This window comes from Hippoglossus hippoglossus, chromosome 4, assembly GCF_009819705.1.
Source record: "Hippoglossus hippoglossus isolate fHipHip1 chromosome 4, fHipHip1.pri, whole genome shotgun sequence".
Classification (NCBI taxonomy): domain Eukaryota; kingdom Metazoa; phylum Chordata; class Actinopteri; order Pleuronectiformes; family Pleuronectidae; genus Hippoglossus; species Hippoglossus hippoglossus.
This window is the reverse complement of record NC_047154.1, coordinates 27,616,366-27,641,914: the sequence shown is the minus strand read 5'-3', so window position 1 is coordinate 27,641,914 and position 25,549 is coordinate 27,616,366. Positions and strand designations below refer to the sequence as shown.

Here is a 25,549-nt window from a genome sequence, read left to right as displayed (position 1 = left end):
CGCACGCACACACACGCACACGCACACACACACACACACACACACACACACACACACACACACACACACACGCGCACTGAGCCCTCCTCTGCTCCTCTGTGTTCAGGTGGACCAGGTTGACAGGACCCCTCCCAGTCTGACCACCAGACGCAGCCCCAGCACGGTGGTGGATTTGGGGGCCGGACGTTTCGGCCTCTTCATCACCAACAAACACCTGCAGGGGTCCGACCCCGACAGCCCCACGGAGGAGCTGGAGTTCTCCATCAGCAGGCCTCCTCACTTCGGTTACCTGGAGAACGGCCTCACAGGTCCGGACAGCAGCTCTGCTCCTGAACCGTTTCTCTCTGGTTGTGAAAATGAAACGAGGTCCGGTCCAGAGTGTTGGTGGTGTCAGTGCTGAGCTGCTGTGTCCTCTTGTCCCACCAGGGGGCTACATCCGAGGTCGCTTCACCCAGCGGGACGTGGACCAGCGGGCCGTGGTGTTCGTCCTCCCGGCCGACATGGAGGTGACGGCCGACAGCTTCGAGTTCCGCCTCACGGACCCGGCTGGAAACACGATGCTGCCTGAAGTGTAGGTGGAGGAGGAGCTGCTGCTGAGGGACGGACACGTGTCCATCACCTTGTGTCCACATACTTATGGCCTCGACCTTATTGAACCCTTCAGTCTCCAGACGAACAGACTGGAGACTTCCTGTTTGTGCTACACGTCATTATAATGTGTGTACATATATACTTTAAAAACTGCTCTTACAAAGAACTTCACAAAGAGAAAACATCAAAGACACAAAGTAAATGAATACAGTAACATTTAAATCATTGACATCAAATGACATGATGTATATATATCATCATATATCATGTGTTGTGTATTGTGTGTATACATGGTGTGTTTGTGTGTCCCCTGTAGATTAGAGCTGTTCTGGTCCCGGGTGGACTTGTCTGCGACCTGCTACAGAACCTGTGAGACCTCAGGGACTCTTCAGATCCAGATCCAGCGCAGTGGGAGGAGCTTGGACCCGGCGTACGTTGCGATTCAGGTACGACGTCGCGGCCTTGCAGAGAAAGTGTTAAACACATGGAACCAATCAGAGCTCAGGATTTGTCGTGTGTGTGCAGGTGGAGGAAGGTTCGGCCAAACTGGGAAGAGATTTCACCCACAGCTCAGCTTCTCTCATCCAGTTTGACCCAGGTCTGAAGTTATATATTATATATTACATTATCTATATATCCATAAATCAGTGTAATGGTGATAACTTCCATCCTGTTTGGTTTCAGGCGTCAGTGTGAAAACCTGGAACATTTACCTGATGGACGACGGCCTGGAGGAAAACCACGAGACCTTCACCGTCGCCCTGAAGAATCCAAAGAACGCCGTCCTGGGCCAGAGGACGTCAGCGAGCGTGGAGGTCATCGACCCCAGAGGAGGTCGGACACTCAACTGTCAATGAAATAACTTCAGCACTGAGGGAAGATGGAGACTGAAAGATTTGAGCTGAGTCGTGTCTGTTGTCTCAGGAAGCTGCGACCCCGATGAACTGGTGGTGGACGAGGGCGGGAAGCCTCCACCTCCTCGCCTCCCTGACCCCCCCAGGCCGGAGGAGGACGAGGACCCCGTCACCGACATCGAGGCGGAGCTGATGTGGGAGAACCAGCCTCACCCTCCCAGAGGAGACGTCCCCAACCGCCGGCCCTACCTGGACTACGGAGAGCGGGAACCACAGGACCAGGCGGGGCCCGGCCACGCCCCCCCCCACAGCAGGAGGCTGCCAGGGACGAGCGCGGCGGCGAGCGAAGTCGGACATGGAGGAGTAAAGGTCAGAGACGTCTGTCTGTCCCACATCAGTTAGTTCATTAGGATTCATTGATCAGTGTGAATAGTTAACGAGATTTAAGATTTCACACAGAATATAAAGAGAAAACCAGAGACTCTGCCACCTGCTGGTTTCCTTTCACATTACATCAGGTTTGTTGCCTTGTCGGCCTGTTCGACAGAACCAGACTGTAAATAAAGATGGACGACATGACAGCTCCCTGAAAGTGAAGCCCAATCCTCTGGCTCGCCCCCTGGTGTCTGGCTGCAGTATAGCTCATGAACCTCCTCCTTTAACGTGTCGCACCTCGATACCTCGGCTCCGCCCACGATCACGGCTGCACAGTCTCAGACTCCAACACTAGATGGCAGCGTTCACATCGGAGACATTTAGTCTGTCTTTCTGGAGGAAGTGGAGACGAGTCGCCATCTTTGTTTTCAGGTCATGGTTAAAACACGAGGTTCTATTCTAATAAACACGTTTCTAACGTTCTTCTTCATGAACCTGAAACTTCTTCTGTGAAAAGATATTTGATCAATGTGCTGAATTAATAATCAATGTTTGAACCTTGTTCAGGTTCATCTGTCAGGAGAGAGGACGCCTGGAGACCGAGTGTGGACAGTGAGACACACACACAACAGACACAACACACACACACAACACAGACACACACACACAGACAGACACACACAACACACAGACACACAGACACACACACACACACAGACAGACACACAACACACAACACACAACACAGACACACACACAACACACAACACACAACACAGACACACACAAATTCACACACACAAACACATGAATAAATGAACGAACGTGATGTCCTCCTCCTCTTCCTCCTCTTCCTCAGTTCCACAGTCTGACTCCTCTTCGTCTGGAGGAACTGAAGCCGGATGACTCTGCGTTGAGCTGGTCTCACAGTCGCCCCCTGCAGGAGGGGCGAGTTGGTGACACTCCTCAGATGGATCATCCAGCACCAGAGCTACGGCAGCACAAGGTACACAAGGTACACACACACACACACACACACACACTGTTGTCTGGTTCTGTTGTGTGTCTGAAGTGTGTGTCTCTGTGTCTCAGTCGTTCAGCAGCTCGTGTCCTGATGGTTGGACTCACTACAGGAGACGTTGTTACATCATCAGCTCGTCTGTGGCGACCTGGGCCAGCGCTGAGAGAACCTGCTCGCTGCTGTAATACACACAGACACACACATGAATACACACAGTAATACACACAGACACACACATGAATACACACAGACACACACATGAATACTGGCGTGTTCTTTTATCCTTAGGTATGAGAAGAGTCGGTCTTGGTTTGGTTCAAAAAGTATTTATTTAGAAGCAATGAAAAGCTACTACATAGCTATGTGCACTCAACGTACAGGCCCAGGCCGTCTAATAGCACGGGGAAGTCAAGAGTCGCCCCGAACGGACGACAGGTGCAATATTCATAATAGTAGGTAGAACTTCATTGGTCAATAACGAGGGGGAGTCACGTGGCTAGTGCACAGGCCCTAACCCCTGGTCCCAGCCTCAAGGTACTGGAATCCGCCAATGATGAGGAGCCGCTTCCAGGTTCGTCCCTCCTCTGACCGCTGCTGGGCAAATCTTCACATTCTGACAGTTTGGTTTGGTGTTTTAAAACAAGCCTTGAATCGGCTGACAGCTTGTGAGTCTTCAGTATGGCATGTGCCGTTCCTATCTGTCCTTCAGACCCTAGTGGCAGCTGCTGGAATTCTTTCTAAAGGGTAGGTCACAGTTTCTTATGAAAACAGTGCATTCATGTATGTGTGATGTTTGAATAAAGCTAATGGAGTTTAGGCTGTAATATAGTAAGTTAGGTATGAGAACAAGTTAAAGTACAGTGTATTGTCTGCCACAGATGTACAGTCTTCTCAAACAGGCATTATCAGACAGGTGCGAGACTGAACTGCGATGTGACACACACACACACACACACACACACACACACACCAACTTCAAGATTAAAACCAGCCAGCAGCGGCTACTATCAGTCACTATGTGAAGGCCACACATTCTCCCACATATTCAGCCCAAACTGTCCCTGCCCCCCCCCCCTGTCTAACATACTGCATTTGTTTAGAGTTTAGTTTCATTGCCATCTTCACAGACACACACACAAAGAAAAACATAGATTTTAGTCTTAACAATACACACAGTAATACACACAGACACACGCATGAATACACACAGTAATACACACACACACGAATACACACAAACACACAGTAATACACACAGACACACACAAACACAGTAAAACACAGTGTTACACACTAGTACCGTTGTGTTAGTTAAAGTTGTTGTTGAACTTTTCACTTCACGTTTCTTATTCAAGGAAAATCTGGAAACAAAACATATTAGTTTCACAAACGTGTCAGAAATCCCAGCGGTTGCCATGGGAACTAATTGGAGTTAATGGAAAGGTTTGATTCCCTCACAGGTTCAACAGCAGCTTGACCAGCGTGCGCTCCAGGAGAGACATGTCCTGGCTGTGGAGGTTCTCCAGGAAGCAGCCGTTCTGGATCGGTGAGTGACGCAGCACGTTCAGGCCTCAGGTTCCAGCTGGTGTGGAGCAGCTGCTGATCCGTTCCCTGCTCCTCAGGTCTGTCTGCAGGTCCGAGGGGCTGGACGTGGGCGGACGGTCGCTCAGTGTCCTTCTCCAGGCTGAGGGGGGCGCTGCCGAGCCGCAGTGGCTCCGGGGGCGGCTGTGTGCTGGTTGAAAACCCCGGCAGCTGGATCTCCTCGAGCTGTTCGGCAGAAACTCAACACGCATTCATCTGTTCATCTCCGGCTCTGAGACACTGAGGATATTCACAGCGTCGTCATGACGACCGGCAGGAACTCATCACGTAACGATGCTGCTCTGAACATTAGTTTTCATATTTTTATCATAATAAAGATGCTGTAGAAACCAAAATAACTAAAAACTGAGACAAATAATTTAAAAACATTTTAAAAACACTTGAAGATTTTTTATTATCATTTAAGACAGAATTAACAATCAGTAGCTATTTTTAAATGCCATTGAACTGAAAATGTAATTAAGATGTCGGATTATTTTAATGTCAAACTCGTCCTCCGCCTCAGTTTGGTACTGGCCATCACTTTCTGTTCAGATCTACACATTGAAATAACAGAACATCACGTGGGAACACGTGAACTCCAGAGAGAAGCTCCTCCCTTTTATAACAAACCAGAGCCCTGAGTCATCGTGCTGCGTTCACTGCACCTGGGAAAATCTCCTTTCACAGAGCAATCAGGAGGAACTGGTGAATCACTCGTCACGTTGCTGCACTTTTAATGTTTCAATATTTTAATAACTCTGGTTCCAGCTTCTTCAGTGAGAAGATTTATTGATTTTCTGTGTTTATTATCATTTTGATCATAAATTTTATCTCTGGCTTTTCGACACCTTGATTTGTTTAACTGTGACGTACGCTTCAATTAAAAGTTTCCACAAATTATTATAAATAATAATTAAAATACCTGTTTGTCACAGACTTGGTTTAATTTAGGTTTAAGGTCAAAGTTCAAACATTTTACACTGAGGTCTCAAGCACAGACTGTAAATAAAGATGGACGACATGACGGCTCCCAAAACTGAAGCCAAAGCATCTCTATCGCCCCCTGGTGGCTGGCTGCAGTAAAGGTAATAAACCTCCTCCATGTTAACAGATTGAATTTGTTGTTTGATGATTAGATCACATTATACTCTGACTGTAAATTACGTCACCACCACAAGATGGCAGCGTTTGTATCTGAGATATTTTCGCTTCTTTTCTGGAGGAAGTGGAGACGTCCATTACGTCCATTTTTATTTACAGCCGAAGGGCTCTACGTTAAAGTGTAAAGTGCCTTGAGATAACGAAAGTTGTGATTTGGTGCTAATAGAATTAACATGTTTTATCAATGAGAAGCTCAGAGCTACATTTTCCTCCAGGACATGAACACAGCATTATCACATAAAAGAAAAGAACTAACATTTCTGAACCGTTTCTCGGCTCGTGTCCTAAACTCGTCCTCTTTGACCAGTGTGATTACGAGTGCTAGTCATCTCCATGGTTACTGTGTCAGTCTTTACTGGAGGTTGTCGTCGCTCTGCAGTGGGAGTGGCCTAGCTGAGGATTTTGTGGTAGGGGTGCAGGGGGAGGGAGGAGGTGAACGCTCTGATGTCGGTGATGAGCGTGGCGTCCTGCAGTGACGGGGAGGAGGCCGACAGGAAGGTCAGCTCGCTGACTTCGCCGTAGGATGAGGTGGGGGGGTTGTCAGAGCCGTCTGAGCCGCAGGCGACGCCCTGATCCGGTGGGTCGTTCTCCTCCACCCCGAAACCCACCACCTGACCGGAGACAGAAAACACAAAGAATCACCTCACATCTTGTGGAGCTTCTATCATCATACGACAGATTCTGAAACAAACAGACTCGTTTTCTGATCATGTGTTCGTTCCATAAATCAATAATTTAGAACCAAACACAGAAGAGATCCCATGTTTAAATTGAGCCTCCAGATCAAACTCACATGAACACTGAGCTTCCTGCTCCTGGTGTTTCTGTGCTCCAGGAACCAGGAGACCAGCTCCTCCTGAGTGAAGAGCTTCAGAACCTGGATCTGCAACAGAGACCACAGCAGGTTACAACCACAGACTGGACCTGGATCACAAACAGGACTGTAGTCAGCGTTTGTCCTGTGAAGCAGCAGCAGCAGGTTGTCGGGTCCGACTCGTTTCAGTGCAGTTCTGAAAACAGCTGGAGAGAAATGAGTTGATGAAAATATAACAGCAGGTGAAACTGTTTCACAGGTTGCTGAACAGAACGATACAACTTTATTGCTGTTGAATGATGAAAACCTGTCAGGTTGAGCTTTTTGAACTTCTTCCTGTTCAGTTTCATTTCACTTGACATCGCAAACTAAATGAATTCAGAGGGTCAGGAGCTTTATTTTATAACGTTTAAAACAGGAAAACAAGAGAGAAATGTCCTCGTGTGTGTAAATATCTTTGTGTCTCACCTCCTTGTTGAGCCGGTCGAAGACGTACTGCTGGGTGACCACCTCAAACCAGTTGCGGTCCACTTCCTCTCCCAGGTGAGCGTCCTCGCACTCCTTCAGCTTGATGAGGGCCGTCACCTGGGTCCTGAAGGCCTCCTCGCTCAGACTCGCCAGACGCTCCCCGAAACTGACCAGGAACTCTTGGATCTTCGCCTCCACAAAGTCGGTGCTGCGAGGAGAAGAAGACGTTCTTTAACGGCTCGGCTTTGAGCTGTCACCTTCTCTGGAGCTCCACGGTAACAAAGTCACCTCACCTAAACTTGGTGGCCTGTGTTTCCACGGTGACGGAGAAGCCCAGCACTCCTGAGGTGTTCCTGCAGGTTGGGTACACCTGGTACCTGGAGGTCGAGGATCAGAGAGGCTTGTTTGGGACGGTTCGAGAAACATCATCGGTCAGTTTATCTCAGTGCAAATGAACACCACTCACCCCAGTGTCTCCTTCGTCCTGAGGAAGTCGAAGCAGGGCTCCTCCATGTGCATCTGAGAGGACACAAGTCACATTGACAGGAACACAAGTTTTACAGGTGCACTTGTTTTGACTTGTTTGCAGTTATAATATCATAATAAGACTTTTCTGCAGCAGCACAACAGATAAAGCTGCAGCGAGAGTGAGGAGAGTCTGACCTGAAAAAGTCCATTTTAAAGTAAAATAAAACTTACACACATGTATTTGCAGTTATATTTCACAATCTCAGCAGCTGACATGTTCACAACATCCGAGACTTATTCTGTTCATGTTCATGGGGATTTTTGATTAGTGTTATTATTGTAAAATGTTTTCATGCTCTAATGTTCAGTCGTCACTGTCCTCAGACTGTCCATCGCTGCAGCTCCTCTTTTCAGCCTCTGTCTCAAACTCTTGGTCTCTTTAAGACCCCCCTCCTGATGAAGCCCACTCTGCTCTGATTGGCCAGCTGCTCCACTCCGTTGCGATTGGTTAACTCCTTTGAACCGGTGTCGGAGACGTCAGTCTCTGCTCTCGCTTCACCTGCGGAACGTTCAATCTCAAAGCGTTTTGCTAGCGTTTCCAGGTTGAACGACATTTTGGCTAAAATCTGTGTACGAGGTTCGTTTTCTCTGGTTTGGTGGGTGTGTCAGAGGTGTTGTCCAATCAGCAGTGACGTGTATATAAACCCCGCCTTATTAAAGAAACATAGTGTCACTGTTTCTTTTGGATTGTAAAGTTCTCTACAGATGCAGCAGCGGCTGTTTCACATCAACTGAAGATGTTAGACGATAAAGACAGACTGAAACATAAGGTGTATTTTATTAAAGACGTATTTAAACTCGTCTACGCTGAGATTTCTTCTACAAGAACAAGAAGAATGACCTTCTCAGCTTCGTCACTAGTGTTGGTGAGTTTGTGTAAACCGTGTCAACACTCACCACCATCAGCTCCATGAGGGCGTGCTCTCTGAGGTTCTTCAGCCCCGACTGAAACAGACAGATTCAACTTTTAACACACAACAATGGATGTTCAGGACGAGAGGAGACACGTGAACTGATGATCCTCAGCCGAAGAACAAACCTCAGTCCACCTAAATATGTATCTATGTATTTAAATATGATTCAGTTCCTCATTTCTTTCTTTAGTGCTTCTTTTATATACACTTTGTTCTATTGCCTATATTACTGTTTAATCATTTTTTAAATTTAAAATGAAAAGTAAAAAATTACATCTTTCTTTTGCCAACATTTGTATCGTATTTGCTGAAGTTCAGTGAAACTGGGAATTTATCTGTGACCCTCAAACTAAAAACTGTTGTTGGATCTTTAGATTGTTTTCAGTGCTGAGCTGCAGACATTTCTTTACCGTCATGGTGTGATAGAAACGTACGTTTCCTCAGGAGAGAAATCAAGAGGAACACGTTTCTCCTCGTTCTCACCTGGTAGTAGACGGTGACTTCAGAGTTGGCGTCTCCCTTATTGAGAGATTTGACTTTACAGAGATGATTATTGTGAGGCAGCTCCACCACCCGGAACAACACGGGGACCTCTGCAGACAGAGGCTGGTACTGCAGCTTCCTGCAGGGACACACACCAGGTCAGACTGATATTTAAATCAACTTATCTATCGTCCTCATCATCTGGTTTGTTTCTTCTGGTAAATAATAAAAACTCAATGGATCGATCTTTACATCCAAATGTTTAACACCGTCAACACTGTAATTTAATGACATTTTAAGAATTCAGGGGTGTGAATACTTTTTGTCAGATGACAGAAATCTCACTTTTGAATCAAATGTAAATTATACATGTAAAGTACATTAATGTGTAAAGCAGGATACTCACTGGGTGAAGTACTGCAGAAACTCCCTGGACTCCTGGTGGAGGAAACATCGAGCAACAGATTAAAACAGAACTAGATGTAAACTAGAAGGATCATCCTTCCACCAGGGTTCCTGGTGATGTGTCCAGTAGTTTTTGTCAACTTGTTTTGTGACGTGTTGGTCTGTGTGTGTCTCACCGTGCTGGTGAAGTTTCCCTGAACCAGTCCCTCAGTGTACAGCTCCGCCTTCAGCCCGGTGACAAAAGCCATGAGGTCGTCGACGGTCAGACCTTTGACAACGGCCTGATACTTCTGAATGACTGACCAGCGACAGTGCTCCAGGATCAGCAGACGAACGTCTCTGCAGAGAGAGAGGGACAGTGTGTTGTTTCTTACAGTCGAGCTGGAGAGTTCGATGTTCAGGTTAGTTCCTCTCTCACGTCTGAGCACAGCAGCTGCTTAGCTTAGCATAAAGACTGGAAACAGAGGGAAACTATTAGCCTGGCTCTGTCCAAAGGAAACTAAACCAACCAGAGCCTTTCACTGAGAAGTTCCCAAAGTTTTCAGCCTGAGACAAATTCACACCCACCTGGTTCAGTCTGAACCTGAATATCAGGTGTGAAAGGCCCCAGAGGAGGTGATCTGGGTCTGGATCAAACATGTCTGTGTGTGTCACTACTGTGATGGACAGGTGACCTGTCCAGGTAAACCCCGCCTCTTGCCCATTGCCAGCTGGGACTGGCTCCACCCACCCCCCCGACCCTCAGCAGGTTGTGTGACGTACTTCCCGAGTCGCTCCGGTTTGATGAGGATGTTGAAGTAGGTTTTCTTCAGCTGCTCTGAGAACATGGTGAAGACGCCCGGCTCGGCGCTGAAGTCCGCCAGGTGATCCACGATCAGCGTCAACAGCAGCTGAACACAGACGAGGGAAGACGTGTGGGTTTGAATCTCTCACCGCTCACTGAGCAGTAATTCACGTTTCTTGAACTTTACTGTGACGTGTTAAACATTAGTGGAGACAGATTCCTGACAACACATGTTGTTCACAGTGTCTTTGTTGTTTCCACACTCCGACGTCAAAGCACATGAACAAACTGAAGAACAGGGACTAAACTGATGTGGATATGTCAGAGTTTAAAGAATCCAAGAATGATATTTCTTCAAACACATTGGAAAACATCTTCATCAACTCCCTGTTCATTATCCGCAGCGAGCTTCTCCTCACCGGCAGTTTGTGGTTGAAGCCTTTCAGCCGGATCACCAGTCCGTGCTCGCTGGCCACCAGTTTGTACTCGAGCTGCGCCACGTCGGCCTCATACGCCGGCTCCGCCAGGTTGTGAGCCAGGATGTTCACGAAGATGTCGAACAGAACAAGACTGGAGGACGAAGAACAACGTCACGGATCAACTGTCGTTTCTTAAAACACAGTTTGCAGTGGTTGGATTATAAATGGTGTGTTTGTGGTGTTTGCTGTGTGGTGCCGGTAACGTCTCCTACTTCTCTGGGCTCCTCTGTATCACCGGGGAGATCAAGTTGAAACGAAGATAAGCTGAAACACACAAAAAGACGTGGTCAGGAATTTACCTGAACATGAAAACGACTTCATCAGTTTGTTACAACTGACAAATAAAGAAAACTCAGAGAGGAAATGAAAGATTACTGAAGCATCAGAAATCACATCAATCATCTGATGGTTCAGCTTTTCACCGGACATTTCCTCGACCAATCAGACGGCTGACGCACCTTTGGGGATCTTGAACTTGTTGTCCTTCTTGTACCACAGACAGCCTCGCTCATTGTTCACTATCCTGACAGGAAACTCTGTGTCCGCACAGTCCAAAGTTTTCAGGGTGAAATCCGTTGCTGCAGAAGAAAAATCAGAATGAAAACCAGAGATTGAAGCTGTTGATCAAACACCTCGTCGCTCCCTGATGACAGTTTGTACGTCTGCACGCACTCAGGACACGAGGTCACTCAGACATTCACCTACCAATCAGATGTTTGGGACCAATGCTGATAACCATATATCAGCCAATATACAGGGTTTCATTAATGATCTCATTTGTCCTGCCACAGTTTCATAATTAATCAAAATGTGTTTTTACACTTCTCACAATAACACAAGAGATCTGTAACTTGGTGTTTGGCTCCGTCGCTGCTTTGTTTATCTACGTGCAGCTCTGTTTGCAGCGTGCTCGCTCAGGTACTCTCGCCAAAGTGCAGTTGTTAGTGTCCATGCAGTCAGACCTCATAGTGTCCGCTGCAGCTGTGATGAGGTGTGACAGAGTGGAACAGTCTCTTTAACGTGTGTATGAAATGTCTTTTTAAAAGATGGCTGTCAGACTGGCTGCTGGGTGGAGGACGGTCCAACCCTCAGACGGGCGCTGCTGATATGGACGTACACAATGTGTCTGAGATCAAGTCAAAGTGACGGACTGACCGATGAATTTGTTCTCAGCAGGAAGGTGGAGTTCAGGGATGAGTTCAAAGTCTCTCGCCCAGCGCTGAGCCCACGTCTCTGGGATATCTGAGGAGACACAAGAAGCACGTTCAAGGGAGTAAGGCACGTTAAAAAGTCTATGTTTGAGAGGACCAGTGTGTGTGTGTGTGTGTGTGTGTGTGTGTGTGTGTGTGTGTGTGTGTGTGTGTGTGTGTGTGTGTGTGTGTGTGTCGTACCCTCCATGCTGTAGCAGGTACCAAACCATTTCTCTCTGAGTGAACAGCGACCTTCGTTTTCTGGTGACAACAGCAGCAGGTTTGCGCTGTCTGGAGTTAGCAGGGACAGAGCAGCACTGATCACCTACACACAGACACACACACACACACACACACACACACAGACACACACACACACACAATTTAAATGGTGGAAGTTTAATTGAATGGTCTACATTGTAAATAAGAGGTGATTCTGGACACAGATTGTGGATCAGATCTGAATCTCTCTGCTCACTGTTACCTGAGGGTCATACTCAAACATGAGCTGGTCCCCAGTCAGGAAGTCGTCTTTGGGAAACAGCTGCATGTTCTCACAGATGTTCTCCACAAACTCGATGGGATCCGTCTGTCGATGAACACAGAAAAACCCTCAGAGGTCGACACAGGGACTTGGACCGACGGGCACAGCATGACAGGTGGGAGGGGGGGGGGCTTGTTTGTTCGTCAGCAGGATTACACAAAAACTATAGAACAGATCCAGTAAACTTGGTGGAAGAAAGAAACACGGCTCAACAAAGAACTCTTTAACTTTCGGGGTACTTCTCTTTCTTTATGATTGGCAGATGAACAGATTTCTCAGCGAATAATTCATGGATCTTGATGAAAAGCTCAAACGCTCGACTCTACAGTTATTTCTTTGGAACATGTTTATGGTTACAGAGGCGGACAAACCTCTGATTATTGTTGATATGTGGTTGTAAACAGAGGTGTGTGTGTGTGTGTGTGTGTGTGTGTGTGTGTGTGTGTGTGTGTGTGTTGCAGTACCTGCTCCTGATAGTGGAACTCATTGGCTTCTATCTTCTGAATTTCCTCATAGATCCTTTAAGAAAGAGAACATGATGTGATCTTTGAAATCAGATGATGAGAACTTGTTATGAAACACATTAAACACACACGTACAATAAAGCAAACTAACACACTGCTCATGCAGCAGAATTAGAAGAAAGATGGTTCCTGTAGTGGAGCAAACAACCATTAAATAAGAATATTATTATAATATAAAGACTGACCTCTGCTGGGGGCCCAGAGTCTGGAGCATCTTCAGATACTGGAACACAAAATCTACCACCTGCAGAGAAAGATAATAATGTGTGAGGATGTGTGCGAGTTATGGGACAGTTACGATGTTTGCATGTACGAAACATTCCAGCATCTTCCTCTGCATCAATAATACATCACACATACGATGACACATTCAAGGAAAGACTCAAAATCAAGAGAATGAAGTTGAAACGTTGTTCAGAATCAGTTTGAGTAATAATTCTGTTTGTTCAGGAGACACCACAGAAGATTGTGAACACTAACATTTCCACTTTCTCACTTTCTATTCTCAAAATGCAAATAAATAAATAAATCTTCGTCTTTTTAGTCTCAAGATTTCTACTCTATTCTTATCATTCAGACTTTCATACTGAAACACTCGGCTCTCAGTATTCTCCAAACGCAAGAGGAAAACAAAAGTTCCTCCTCTCACAGTCTGTGTGTGTGTGTGTGTGTGTGTGTGTGTGTGTTGACCTGGTAGAAGTTCTGGTAGCCCTGGTCAGTGAGGGTGATAGAGATGGAGAAGATGGAGTAGGTGGTGTTTTGATCGAAGCCCGTCTCACTGTTTCCTCCAAACAGAGCCAGAGCCCAGCACCTGAACACACACAGAACCATGAGTCTCCTCCATTTATCTACACTAACATTTATTCAGACTCAGTTCCTCTTTATGACCCACTTCTTCCTGAGCAGAGACAAGATGCTCCCGGTTCCTTCGTGTCCGATGAGCCAGGAGATGTAGTGAAGCGGCTTCACTCTGACAGGAAACACAAACACACACAAACAAGCCTCTTTTTACTAATGAAAGAACAATTGATCTGAGGAGAAAAAGTCAAACACGCAGACTTTGTCTCACCTGTAGTGTTGTCCCTGTGGAGGGACGGCCCAGCTGATGGTCAGAGCATGAACCTTCCTCACAGGGATCACTGAAACACACACACACACACACACACACACACACACACACACACACACACACACACACACACACACACACACACACACACACACACACACACACACACACACACACACACACACACACACACACACACACACACACACACACACACACACACACACACAGAATAAATGTGTGTGTTATCGCTGCCCTCTGAAAGATTCTTTAAGTCGAGCATTTGTTTCTGTCTTTTTCAGTCCCCAGAGAAAGATGCAGCAAGAGCGCTTCCTATTTTCCTGCTGCTAAAATCATTCCAGGACATCAAGTTGTTCGCTTCGCTCGATGTCTGCGACAGAACAACTTCACACTTTTTGAAACAGCTCTCGTGTCGGCAGAAGATGTTGCTGCAGGTTTCCACTGCATCGTTAGCACAGTTAGCACAGATTAGCACAGAGAGATAAAACATTGTCGTCTCCCTGAACGTCCCACCGTCTGTATGACTCAGAAATACTACGAATGAACAGACAAATCTGACTTGACTGACATAATTCTCTGTCAGATATTAAAATGACTGAAGACGGAAGAACCCTTTGAAAATCATACTGTAGTACTGAACCTACACTGCATTAAATCATGGTAATGAGTTTCAATCACTACCACAACAGACACAATTACAACATTCACAACACAACAGTGTCTGACCTCTGTAGAGTTTGTTGAAGGCCGGTGTGTCAAATGGCTGCTGCAGGTGAGAGAAGTCCGGTCGAGGTTCACAACTGGAACAAACAAAAGTTCATTCATTTACCGGATTTAGTTTCTTTTCTTCTGTAATGTTGTTGTTGTTGTTAGTTTTGGTTTAGGTGCAGCACTGCAGCTATTCCACAGTACATCGTTTTAAAGCACACACTGAGGTAGACAGCGTTTCCTACTGACGGGAGTTGGTGCAAAGTGTGTGTGTAGAGATATATACACATGTCTTACTTGTTGGGAACTTTAATGAAGATCTCCCTCACCCACTGCTCCAGAGTGTCCAGAGTCTCTGCAGAATCAAAACACCTGTTTTTAACATGTCCTGCTCATATGTAAAGTTGAATATTAACATTATCATAACAATGCTAACATCCAATCTTGGTTAACATGTAAGCATTAGCTCTGGGCTCACAGGACTTTCTCCACTACTCCACCAAACTGTCAACAGATTAAAAGCTGTGTACCTTTGGACTGAACAGTGAGCGTCATGTAATGAGCAGAGTAGTATCTCCTCCAGAAGTCTCTGAGCCGCTGGTACGTGTTGATCTGTTTCTCTCTGGGCTCCAGCTTTAATGTCTGAGCGTTACCTGATGGGAACAACAACACATCTGTTGAATATCACAGATAATCAAACTGTGCGATGCTGAACTAAGTAGATTCAGCTTCAGAATGACCAGAATGGAAAATGAGTTTCATTACAGGTAAGAGGTGAGCCCCCTGCTGGTCATTCCAGAGAATACAGCTTTCAGGCACTTCCACATTGGCTTCACTTTTTTTATAACATCTTATGGTGATTCTGCACAAAAGACATGTTTGAGTTTTGTCTTCTTCCAGCTGTGATTGCTTCCTCTGAGCTGCGGTGAACAATGAGTCACAGAGTAAGAAAACAGCAAGAAACTGTTCAAATCTAGATTTAAACAACGGAAACTCATATCTACATCATCGCCTACGATATCAAACAGAAAATAATGTGAAATGATCACTGACGTGTGTGTGTGTGTGTGTCTGTGTGTGTCTGTGTGTCTCTGTGTGTGTGTGTGTGTGTGTGTGTGTGTCTCTGTGTGTGTGTGTGTGTGTGTGTTTCTCACCCCAGCAGAATTTGCCCATAGGGTGTCCAGGCTTAGCGAGGCTCCCGAACAGCATCTCCTTACGATGAGAGTCTGACGGCCTCGCCAGCTGGTACTCTGACCACGCAGGTTAATGAAAAGAGAGAAGTTCAGGCCCCTCCCATTTGTTTGTCAGGATTACACAAAAACTACTGAACAAGTCTGACCAGGACAATCTCCTTGCTGCGGTCTTCATATGTGAAAGAAAAACTCCAGAAAACCTCTGGACTCATGAGTTCATGTGTGAAACGACTTACCACTGTCCACAGCCTCCACCTCTCTGTCGATGGCGTCCTCAATCATCAGAGGACAGATGAAGAACTGAGCCCACCTGGAACACACACAACACAGAGCTTTGCTCAAACAGTCAATCAACACATTATTAATCTGCAACTATTTTGAAAACTGATTAATGAAGTCTTTTTTCATGTAATGTTCCTGAACCTCATCAGAGTAAACTGATGATATTTAAACTGTTGATCTCACAAATCCAAACATCTGCAACGTCACACCATCATTTTATAAACTTATCAGCTCACCGATTAACTAAGAACAATTAGTTTCAACCCTACATATACATAAAAAACTGAAAACTCAATATCTCATATCCTCACTTTGCACAATGCGAAGTGAAGAGAAGTGATTAAAGACTTTGAACAATATAAAGGTAAAATAACTGTGAAAACCTTAAAACTGGGAATTAAAAGTGAGCCAGCGGAGAAATAAGAAAATGAGGTAACAGAAGTTGTAGTTTCTGCCTCACCTGTCGAGCGCCTCTCTGAAATACTTCCTCTGCACATCGAACTGAAAGATGGTTCTCTCACAGTCGGTGGAGGCATTGTCACTTCCGCCGTGCTTCTTCAAGAAGGCGTCAAAGCCGTTCTCTGCTGGATATTTCTCACTGCCCATAAACACCACTGGACATCAGGGAGAAAGAAAAGATAATAAGAGGATGGCTTCAGTAAAGGACACAGGACAAGATGTCCTCAGGAAAAGGTACAGTTATTTCTAGGGTTACCATCAAGATTTTAAATTGTTTCAGGATCATGAGATTCTCAGCTTTTTGAAGGAAACTTGACATCCAGTGAACAGAAGTTTACTGCGTCACTGGAGGGGAAATGTTTCTGGACTCCTGTGTTGGCTTGTGGGTGTATTACTGGACCTTTAGTGGTACAACTGCGCCTCCTGGTGTCCTAATACGGAACTCACTGAGGGAAAGGATCGCTACTAAACTTCAAATGAAACTTCAAAAGTCACCATCATGGAGGCTCCACTGCATTTGATGAATAAAACCCGATACGGACTAAAAGAACAAGTTCAGAATTAGATAAAAATATAATATATTTCAGGCATATATGTAAGTTTGTGGTTCTTTGTATTTGTTTTTAAGTTTCCCTCTTTCTCTGCTGCGTTTATTTCGCTGATCTCACACGTACGCGTTGCGTTCACACTTTGTATTCCCTGACTGACCCACAGTCTCTTCTCTGCCTGAACTCACTGTGTTCCAGGAAGTGGGCGAGGCCGGGCAGGTCGTCCGGGTCACTGAAGCTCCCCACACTGATGCACAGAGCAGCTGCAGCCTGGAGGCACACACAATAAAACAATATGCACTCAAATGCACGAATTCAGCAGCCACCAGACCACTGAGGGTTATTAAGGACAGCTCTGCGATGGAGATGATGGAGTGTTTGTCACGTGACCAATAAAGTCCAATGACGACATGAGACTCCAACAGAGACTCCAACAGAGACAAAGCTTTGTTAATGAGTCAGATTCTTTGTAGTTCACCAGATAAACCTGTTGAAAGCCACCAGACTCCATCGACAGAAACAGTAATTCTATCCCACAGAAGACGGAGTTGAAGGTCCAACTCTGCCTTGGTTGGTTTGTTAGTTTGTGATATTGTGTGATATTTAGATTTAAGTAAAGGATCTGGATTAGGGAATCACATCCACTACCTGTTTCTCAGAGCTCCCTTTCTTCTTCCCTGCGCTCTCCTCATCCAGCTCCTCAAAGTCGCTGTCCTGCTCCGCCTCTTCGTCATCCTCCTCGTCCTCCTCTGACCCCTCACCGGAATCCCCTTCATCCTCCTCTTCCCTCTCGCCCTGGGCCTCAGTTTCACCCTTGTCCTCTCCGTTTTCACCACACCCCTTCAAGTCGGCCCCACTGAAGTCGGAGATGAGGAGAACTCGGAGGCCGTTATTCAGCTCGATGTACCTGCAGAGAAAAGAGGGCGATATCGTCTCTTTGCTTCTAAGATCAACAAACACTGATCAGTCGAGGTCAAACAATCAGTCCATTAATCGATTAGTTGAATAATATTCAGCTTTTATTCTGATAATCAAAGTGATTCATTAAAGGCACCAACAAACCTCTGGATTCTCACACGTCAAATGTAACGAGATACTAAAGTGAGTTATCTGAAGATATTAACGAATGAATGAACTTAATCACTGTGATTGGCTGACAGGTGACAGGTCTGTGTTCATTAATTATGATCCCCTTCCTTTAAGATTTGAGAAATCCTCCTCATCAAAATGTCAGTATCCTGAAGTGAGTCCTGACAGTGTCGAGCCCCCGTTAGTGTCTCATGTGCAGCTGTCTGCTGACATTCAAACCAGACACCTCCTTCTCCCACCTGTATTTCTTTGGGTCACTGGGTGATTTGATGATCTCTGCATCACCCTCATCTCCCGCGCCGACTCCTGCTCCGACTCCTGCTCCGACTCCGACTCCGGCTCCTGCTCCTGCTCCTGCTCCTCCATCGCCAGCAGCCACCTGGGCCTTAGCGTCTGCTGATGCCGGTGGCGGCTCGCCCTGGTCCGGGGCAGAGACCTGTCCTGGCATACAGCCCCCGCTCTGCGACTTGTTGGTCTGAGGCATTTTCTCAGAATCGTCTGGAGCGACATGAAGAACAACATGAATGTTCATGAGTATAAATATTGCAGATCACGCAGCCACAACAGAATTCTGCAGAAAACATGTCCAATAATGTGTATTACTGGAACTCTCTGGCCAGAAGTATGTGGACACTGACAACGACAGCAGGGCTCTTCAAACGTTGTGTCGGACTCTGAGGTGAGCGTCTGTCTCTTTTCTGGTGTCCCCCCCCCCCCCTCCACAAAGAAAAGGTTTTCCTTCCTGAAACCTTTGGGATGAACTGAATCACCGACCATGAGACACGTCTTATCAAGCAGCTTCCACTCAGCTGGAGACAAATGTCTAAAACCAAAAAGAGAAGTCGATAATCTATCATCTGATTGACAGGAAATCACTTTGATAATTGATTCACTCATTCAGTGATTAGTGGAGCAAAGACTTTTATTAAGTCACCATCATCTGGTTTGTCCATTAACATTTAGATAAGATAAGTTAGGATAAGATAAGTTAGGATAAGTTAAGATAAGATAAGATAAGATACGATACGATAAGATAAGATAATCCTTTATTGGTCCCACAATGGGGACATGTGCAGTATTACAGCAGCACGAGTCAAAACGACAGTAAGTAATAATACTCACGTGTGAGGAATATAATCAACATGAATGTAATTAAACTACTGCACACTGTGTAAAACACAGTGTGAGGACATCATGAAGTGTGTCAGTGAGGACCATGGACTCAGCAGAGCTCTAACTCTCAGGACTCAGGTCCTTGAGGACCATGGAGCCAGCAGAGCTTTAACTCTCAGGACTCAGGTCCTTGAGGATCATGGAGCCAGCAGAGCTTTAACTCTCAGGACTCAGGTCCTTGAGGACCATGGACTCAGCAGAGCTTTAACTCTCAGGACTCAGGTCCTTGAGGACCATGGAGCCAGCAGAGCTTTAACTCTCAGGACTCAGGTCCTTGAGGACCATGGAGCCAGCAGAGCTTTAACTCTCAGGACTCAGGTCCTTGAGGACCATGGAGCCAGCAGAGCTTTAACTCTCAGGACTCAGGTCCTTGAGGACCATGGACTCAGCAGAGCTTTAACTCTCAGGACTCAGGTCCTTGAGGACCATGGACTCAGCAGAGCTTTAACTCTCAGGACTCAGGTCCTTGAGGACCATGGAGCCAGCAGAGCTTTAACTCTCAGGACTCAGGTCCTTGAGGACCATGGACTCAGCAGAGCTTTAACTCTCAGGACTCAGGTCCTTGAGGACCATGGAGCCAGCAGAGCTTTAACTCTCAGGACTCAGGTCCTTGAGGACCATGGAGCCAGCAGAGCTTTAACTCTCAGGACTCAAGTCCTTGAGGACCATGGAGCCAGCAGAGCTCTAACTCTCAGGACTCAGGTCCTTGAGGACCATGGAGCCAGCAGAGCTTTAACTCTCAGGACTCAAGTCCTTGAGGACCATGGAGCCAGCAGAGCTCTAACTCTCAGGACTCAGGTCCTTGAGGACCATGGAGCCAGCAGAGCTTTAACTCTCAGGACTCAAGTCCTTGAGGATCATGGAGCCAGCAGAGCTCTAACTCTCAGGACTCAGGTCCTTGAGGACCATGGAGCCAGCAGAGCTCTAACTCTCAGGACTCAGGTCCTTGAGGATCATGGAGCCAGCAGAGCTCTAACTCTCAGGACTCAGGTCCTTGAGGATCATGGAGCCAGCAGAGCTCTAACTCTCAGGACTCAGGTCCTTGAGGACCATGGAGCCAGCAGAGCTTTAACTCTCAGGACTCAGGTCCTTGAGGATCATGGAGCCAGCAGAGCTTTAACTCTCAGGACTCAGGTCCTTGAGGACCATGGACTCAGCAGAGCTTTAACTCTCAGGACTCAGGTCCTTGAGGACCATGGAGCCAGCAGAGCTTTAACTCTCAGGACTCAGGTCCTTGAGGACCATGGAGCCAGCAGAGCTTTAACTCTCAGGACTCAGGTCCTTGAGGACCATGGACTCAGCAGAGCTTTAACTCTCAGGACTCAGGTCCTTGAGGACCATGGACTCAGCAGAGCTTTAACTCTCAGGACTCAGGTCCTTGAGGACCATGGAGCCAGCAGAGCTTTAACTCTCAGGACTCAGGTCCTTGAGGACCATGGACTCAGCAGAGCTTTAACTCTCAGGACTCAGGTCCTTGAGGACCATGGAGCCAGCAGAGCTTTAACTCTCAGGACTCAGGTCCTTGAGGACCATGGAGCCAGCAGAGCTTTAACTCTCAGGACTCAAGTCCTTGAGGACCATGGAGCCAGCAGAGCTCTAACTCTCAGGACTCAGGTCCTTGAGGACCATGGAGCCAGCAGAGCTTTAACTCTCAGGACTCAAGTCCTTGAGGACCATGGAGCCAGCAGAGCTCTAACTCTCAGGACTCAGGTCCTTGAGGACCATGGAGCCAGCAGAGCTTTAACTCTCAGGACTCAGGTCCTTGAGGATCATGGAGCCAGCAGAGCTCTAACTCTCAGGACTCAGGTCCTTGAGGACCATGGAGCCAGCAGAGCTCTAACTCTCAGGACTCAGGTCCTTGAGGATCATGGAGCCAGCAGAGCTCTAACTCTCAGGACTCAGGTCCTTGAGGATCATGGAGCCAGCAGAGCTCTAACTCTCAGGACTCAGGTCCTTGAGGACCATGGAGCCAGCAGAGCTTTAACTCTCAGGACTCAGGTCCTTGAGGATCATGGAGCCAGCAGAGCTTTAACTCTCAGGACTCAGGTCCTTGAGGACCATGGACTCAGCAGAGCTTTAACTCTCAGGACTCAGGTCCTTGAGGACCATGGAGCCAGCAGAGCTTTAACTCTCAGGACTCAGGTCCTTGAGGACCATGGAGCCAGCAGAGCTTTAACTCTCAGGACTCAGGTCCTTGAGGATCATGGAGCCAGCAGAGCTTTAACTCTCAGGACTCAGGTCCTTGAGGACCATGGACTCAGCAGAGCTTTAACTCTCAGGACTCAGGTCCTTGAGGACCATGGACTCAGCAGAGCTTTAACTCTCAGGACTCAGGTCCTTGAGGACCATGGAGCCAGCAGAGCTTTAACTCTCAGGACTCAGGTCCTTGAGGACCATGGACTCAGCAGAGCTTTAACTCTCAGGACTCAGGTCCTTGAGGACCATGGAGCCAGCAGAGCTTTAACTCTCAGGACTCAGGTCCTTGAGGACCATGGAGCCAGCAGAGCTCTAACTCTCAGGACTCAGGTCCTTGAGGACCATGGAGCCAGCAGAGCTTTAACTCTCAGGACTCAAGTCCTTGAGGACCATGGAGCCAGCAGAGCTCTAACTCTCAGGACTCAGGTCCTTGAGGACCATGGAGCCAGCAGAGCTTTAACTCTCAGGACTCAAGTCCTTGAGGATCATGGAGCCAGCAGAGCTCTAACTCTCAGGACTCAGGTCCTTGAGGACCATGGAGCCAGCAGAGCTTTAACTCTCAGGACTCAGGTCCTTGAGGATCATGGAGCCAGCAGAGCTTTAACTCTCAGGACTCAGGTCCTTGAGGACCATGGACTCAGCAGAGCTTTAACTCTCAGGACTCAGGTCCTTGAGGACCATGGAGCCAGCAGAGCTTTAACTCTCAGGACTCAGGTCCTTGAGGACCATGGAGCCAGCAGAGCTTTAACTCTCAGGACTCAGGTCCTTGAGGATCATGGAGCCAGCAGAGCTTTAACTCTCAGGACTCAGGTCCTTGAGGACCATGGAGCCAGCAGAGCTTTAACTCTCAGGACTCAGGTCCTTGAGGACCATGGACTCAGCAGAGCTTTAACTCTCAGGACTCAGGTCCTTGAGGACCATGGACTCAGCAGAGCTTTAACTCTCAGGACTCAGGTCCTTGAGGACCATGGAGCCATCAGAGCTTTAACTCTCAGGACTCAGGTCCTTGAGGACCATGGACTCAGCAGAGCTTTAACTCTCAGGACTCAGGTCCTTGAGGACCATGGAGCCAGCAGAGCTTTAACTCTCAGGACTCAGGTCCTTGAGGACCATGGAGCCAGCAGAGCTCTAACTCTCAGGACTCAGGTCCTTGAGGACCATGGAGCCAGCAGAGCTTTAACTCTCAGGACTCAAGTCCTTGAGGACCATGGAGCCAGCAGAGCTCTAACTCTCAGGACTCAGGTCCTTGAGGACCATGGAGCCAGCAGAGCTTTAACTCTCAGGACTCAAGTCCTTGAGGATCATGGAGCCAGCAGAGCTCTAACTCTCAGGACTCAGGTCCTTGAGGACCATGGAGCCAGCAGAGCTCTAACTCTCAGGACTCAGGTCCTTGAGGATCATGGAGCCAGCAGAGCTCTAACTCTCAGGACTCAGGTCCTTGAGGATCATGGAGCCAGCAGAGCTCTAACTCTCAGGACTCAGGTCCTTGAGGACCATGGACTCAGCAGAGCTTTAACTCTCAGGACTCAGGTCCTTGAGGATCATGGAGCCAGCAGAGCTCTAACTCTCAGGACTCAGGTCCTTGAGGACCATGGAGCCAGCAGAGCTTTAACTCTCAGGACTCAGGTCCTTGAGGATCATGGAGCCAGCAGAGCTTTAACTCTCAGGACTCAGGTCCTTGAGGACCATGGACTCAGCAGAGCTTTAACTCTCAGGACTCAGGTCCTTGAGGACCATGGACTCAGCAGAGCTTTAACTCTCAGGACTCAGGTCCTTGAGGACCATGGAGCCAGCAGAGCTTTAACTCTCAGGACTCAGTCCTTGAGGACCATGGACTCAGCAGAGCTTTAACTCTCAGGACTCAGGTCCTTGAGGACCATGGAGCCAGCAGAGCTTTAACTCTCAGGACTCAGGTCCTTGAGGACCATGGAGCCAGCAGAGCTTTAACTCTCAGGACTCAAGTCCTTGAGGATCATGGAGCCAGCAGAGCTCTAACTCTCAGGACTCAGGTCCTTGAGGACCATGGAGCCAGCAGAGCTCTAACTCTCAGGACTCAGGTCCTTGAGGACCATGGAGCCAGCAGAGCTCTAACTCTCAGGACTCAGGTCCTTGAGGACCATGGACTCAGCAGAGCTCTAACTCTCAGGACTCAGGTCCTTGAGGACCATGGACTCAGCAGAGCTCTAACTCTCAGGACTCAGGTCCTTGAGGACCATGGAGCCAGCAGAGCTCTAACTCTCAGGACTCAGGTCCTTGAGGACCATGGAGCCAGCAGAGCTCTAACTCTCAGGACTCAGGTCCTTGAGGACCATGGAGCCAGCAGAGCTCTAACTCTCAGGACTCAGTCCTTGAGGACCATGGAGCCAGCAGAGCTCTAACTCTCAGGACTCAGTCCTTGAGGACCATGGAGCCAGCAGAGCTCTAACTCTCAGGACTCAGGTCCTTGAGGACCATGGACTTAGCAGAGCTCTAACTCTCAGGACTCAGGTCCTTGAGGACCATGGAGCCAGCAGAGCTCTAACTCTCAGGACTCAGGTCCTTGAGGACCATGGAGCCAGCAGAGCTCTAACTCTCAGGACTCAGGTCCTTGAGGACCATGGAGCCAGCAGAGCTCTAACTCTCAGGACTCAGTCCTTGAGGACCATGGAGCCAGCAGAGCTCTAACTCTCAGGACTCAGTCCTTGAGGACCATGGAGCCAGCAGAGCTCTAACTCTCAGGACTCAGGTCCTTGAGGACCATGGACTCAGCAGAGCTCTAACTCTCAGGACTCAGGTCCTTGAGGACCATGGAGCCAGCAGAGCTCTAACTCTCAGGACTCAGGTCCTTGAGGACCATGGACTCAGCAGAGCTCTAACTCTCAGGACTCAGGTCCTTGAGGATCATGGAGCCAGCAGAGCTCTAACTCTCAGGACTCAGGTCCTTGAGGATCATGGAGCCAGCAGAGCTCTAACTCTCAGGACTCAGGTTCTTCAGGACCATGGAGCCAGCAGAGCTCTAACTCTCAGGACTCAGGTCCTTGAGGATCATGGAGCCAGCAGAGCTCTAACTCTCAGGACTCAGGTCCTTGAGGACCATGGAGCCAGCAGAGCTTTAACTCTCAGGACTCAGGTCCTTGAGGACCATGGAGCCAGCAGAGCTCTAACTCTCAGGACTCAGGTCCTTGAGGACCATGGAGCCAGCAGAGCTTTAACTCTCAGGACTCAGGTCCTTGAGGACCATGGAGCCAGCAGAGCTCTAACTCTCAGGACTCAGGTCCTTGAGGACCATGGACTCAGCAGAGCTCTAACTATCAGGACTCAGGTCCTTGAGGACCATGGAGCCAGCAGAGCTCTAACTCTCAGGACTCAGGTCCTTGAGGACCATGGACTCAGCAGAGCTCTAACTCTCAGGACTCAGGTCCTTGAGGACCATGGAGCCAGCAGAGCTTTAACTCTCAGGACTCAGGTCCTTGAGGACCATGGAGCCAGCAGAGCTTTAACGCTCAGGACTCAGGTGCTCTGCTCCTCTGGAACCGACCTGACACGTGATGTTGTTGGATTCACGGATCAGAGGAAGAGATGAAGTCTGGTGTCACAGTGTGAACCGTCCGCCCGGAAGTAAACACTGGATTTAAAACTGTCGCGTTAACTTCAAGTATTCCGAAGTGTAGTCAGTGCCTGAGTTAGACAGTTTAACCGGTGGTTAACCGGTGGTTACCCGGTGGTTACCCGGTGGTTACCCGGTAGTTACCCGGGTGTTAACCTGGTTAGCCGGACATTAGCTGTGGCTAATCCTGTTGTTCAGAGCCACAGCACTCACGGTTGCGCTGCGGCGGGTTGAAGCGGCCCTGCAGCTTCTGAGGACCCCGCAGCTTCAGGAGGAGCCGCGGGGGTTCGGGTGTAACGTGTTTGAAGTGAGTGGATCGAGATGAAAGCTTCTCACCTGTGACCGAGCTCCGCGCTGCTGAACTTTGAAGAGTCACATCCGCAGCGCCAGCCTAGCATGAGCCGTTAGCCAAAACAAAGCCTGTGATTGGCTGAGAGCGCGTCACTCACACACCGATGGCGCTTCTGATTTGTCCAAATCTTCTTCTTTGTGTTTCATTGCAACCA

The 25,549-nt window shown here is 47.9% G+C and overlaps 2 protein-coding genes across 4 annotated transcripts in view; one reads left to right on the top strand and one right to left on the bottom strand.

Moving 5' to 3' along the window:
• The window catches only part of LOC117760600 (FRAS1-related extracellular matrix protein 1-like), a 28,223-nt gene extending 23,206 nt beyond the window's left edge, over positions 1-5,017 (top strand). The window contains exons 25-35 of the mRNA XM_034583724.1: positions 107-308; positions 427-571; positions 908-1,037; positions 1,117-1,189; positions 1,276-1,425; positions 1,516-1,814; positions 2,388-2,432; positions 2,680-2,835; positions 2,913-3,022; positions 4,302-4,387; positions 4,464-5,017. Of these exons, the coding sequence (XP_034439615.1) occupies positions 107-308; positions 427-571; positions 908-1,037; positions 1,117-1,189; positions 1,276-1,425; positions 1,516-1,814; positions 2,388-2,432; positions 2,680-2,835; positions 2,913-3,022; positions 4,302-4,387; positions 4,464-4,666 (1,599 nt within the window). The 3' untranslated portion in view covers positions 4,667-5,017. The remainder of the gene's footprint in view (positions 1-106; positions 309-426; positions 572-907; positions 1,038-1,116; positions 1,190-1,275; positions 1,426-1,515; positions 1,815-2,387; positions 2,433-2,679; positions 2,836-2,912; positions 3,023-4,301; positions 4,388-4,463) is intronic.
• A 44-nt stretch (positions 5,018-5,061) lies between these two features.
• LOC117760468 (nardilysin-like) lies at positions 5,062-25,451 on the bottom strand. 3 transcript variants are annotated; one of them, XM_034583514.1, is made up of 32 exons: positions 25,380-25,451; positions 18,426-18,586; positions 18,328-18,377; positions 17,648-17,906; positions 17,188-17,269; positions 16,453-16,606; positions 15,947-16,020; positions 15,672-15,767; positions 15,048-15,170; positions 14,815-14,872; positions 14,536-14,609; positions 13,789-13,858; positions 13,612-13,689; positions 13,410-13,530; positions 12,905-12,963; positions 12,660-12,714; positions 12,136-12,240; positions 11,853-11,976; positions 11,617-11,703; positions 10,920-11,039; positions 10,674-10,725; positions 10,402-10,552; positions 9,961-10,088; positions 9,375-9,537; positions 9,200-9,231; positions 8,794-8,932; positions 8,294-8,341; positions 7,335-7,387; positions 7,162-7,245; positions 6,869-7,076; positions 6,380-6,469; positions 5,062-6,197 (listed from the first exon to the last, which is right to left on the bottom strand). In XM_034583514.1, the coding sequence occupies exons 2-32, from the start codon at positions 18,570-18,572 to the stop codon at positions 5,976-5,978; spliced, it is 3,306 nt and encodes a 1,101-aa protein (XP_034439405.1). In that variant the 5' UTR covers positions 18,573-18,586; positions 25,380-25,451; the 3' UTR covers positions 5,062-5,975. The 3 variants fall into 3 exon arrangements, with proteins under 3 accessions (XP_034439405.1, XP_034439403.1, XP_034439402.1); XM_034583512.1 differs by having other exon boundaries at positions 18,328-18,401; positions 18,450-18,586; XM_034583511.1 differs by having other exon boundaries at positions 18,328-18,586.
• Between the last annotated feature and the right edge of the window lie 98 nt (positions 25,452-25,549).

Coding starts and splice junctions, on each gene's coding strand:
- LOC117760468 (XM_034583511.1), bottom strand. CDS start 18,572: ATGCCTCAGACCAACAAGTCGCAGAGCGGGGGCTGTATGCCAGGACAG. Junction 13,859..14,535: donor CTTCAACAAACTCTACAGAG/GTCAGACACTGT, acceptor TGTGTGTTTCAG/TGATCCCTGTGAGGAAGGTT. Junction 8,342..8,793: donor AAGTCACCGTCTACTACCAG/GTGAGAACGAGG, acceptor TGTCTGTTTCAG/TCGGGGCTGAAGAACCTCAG.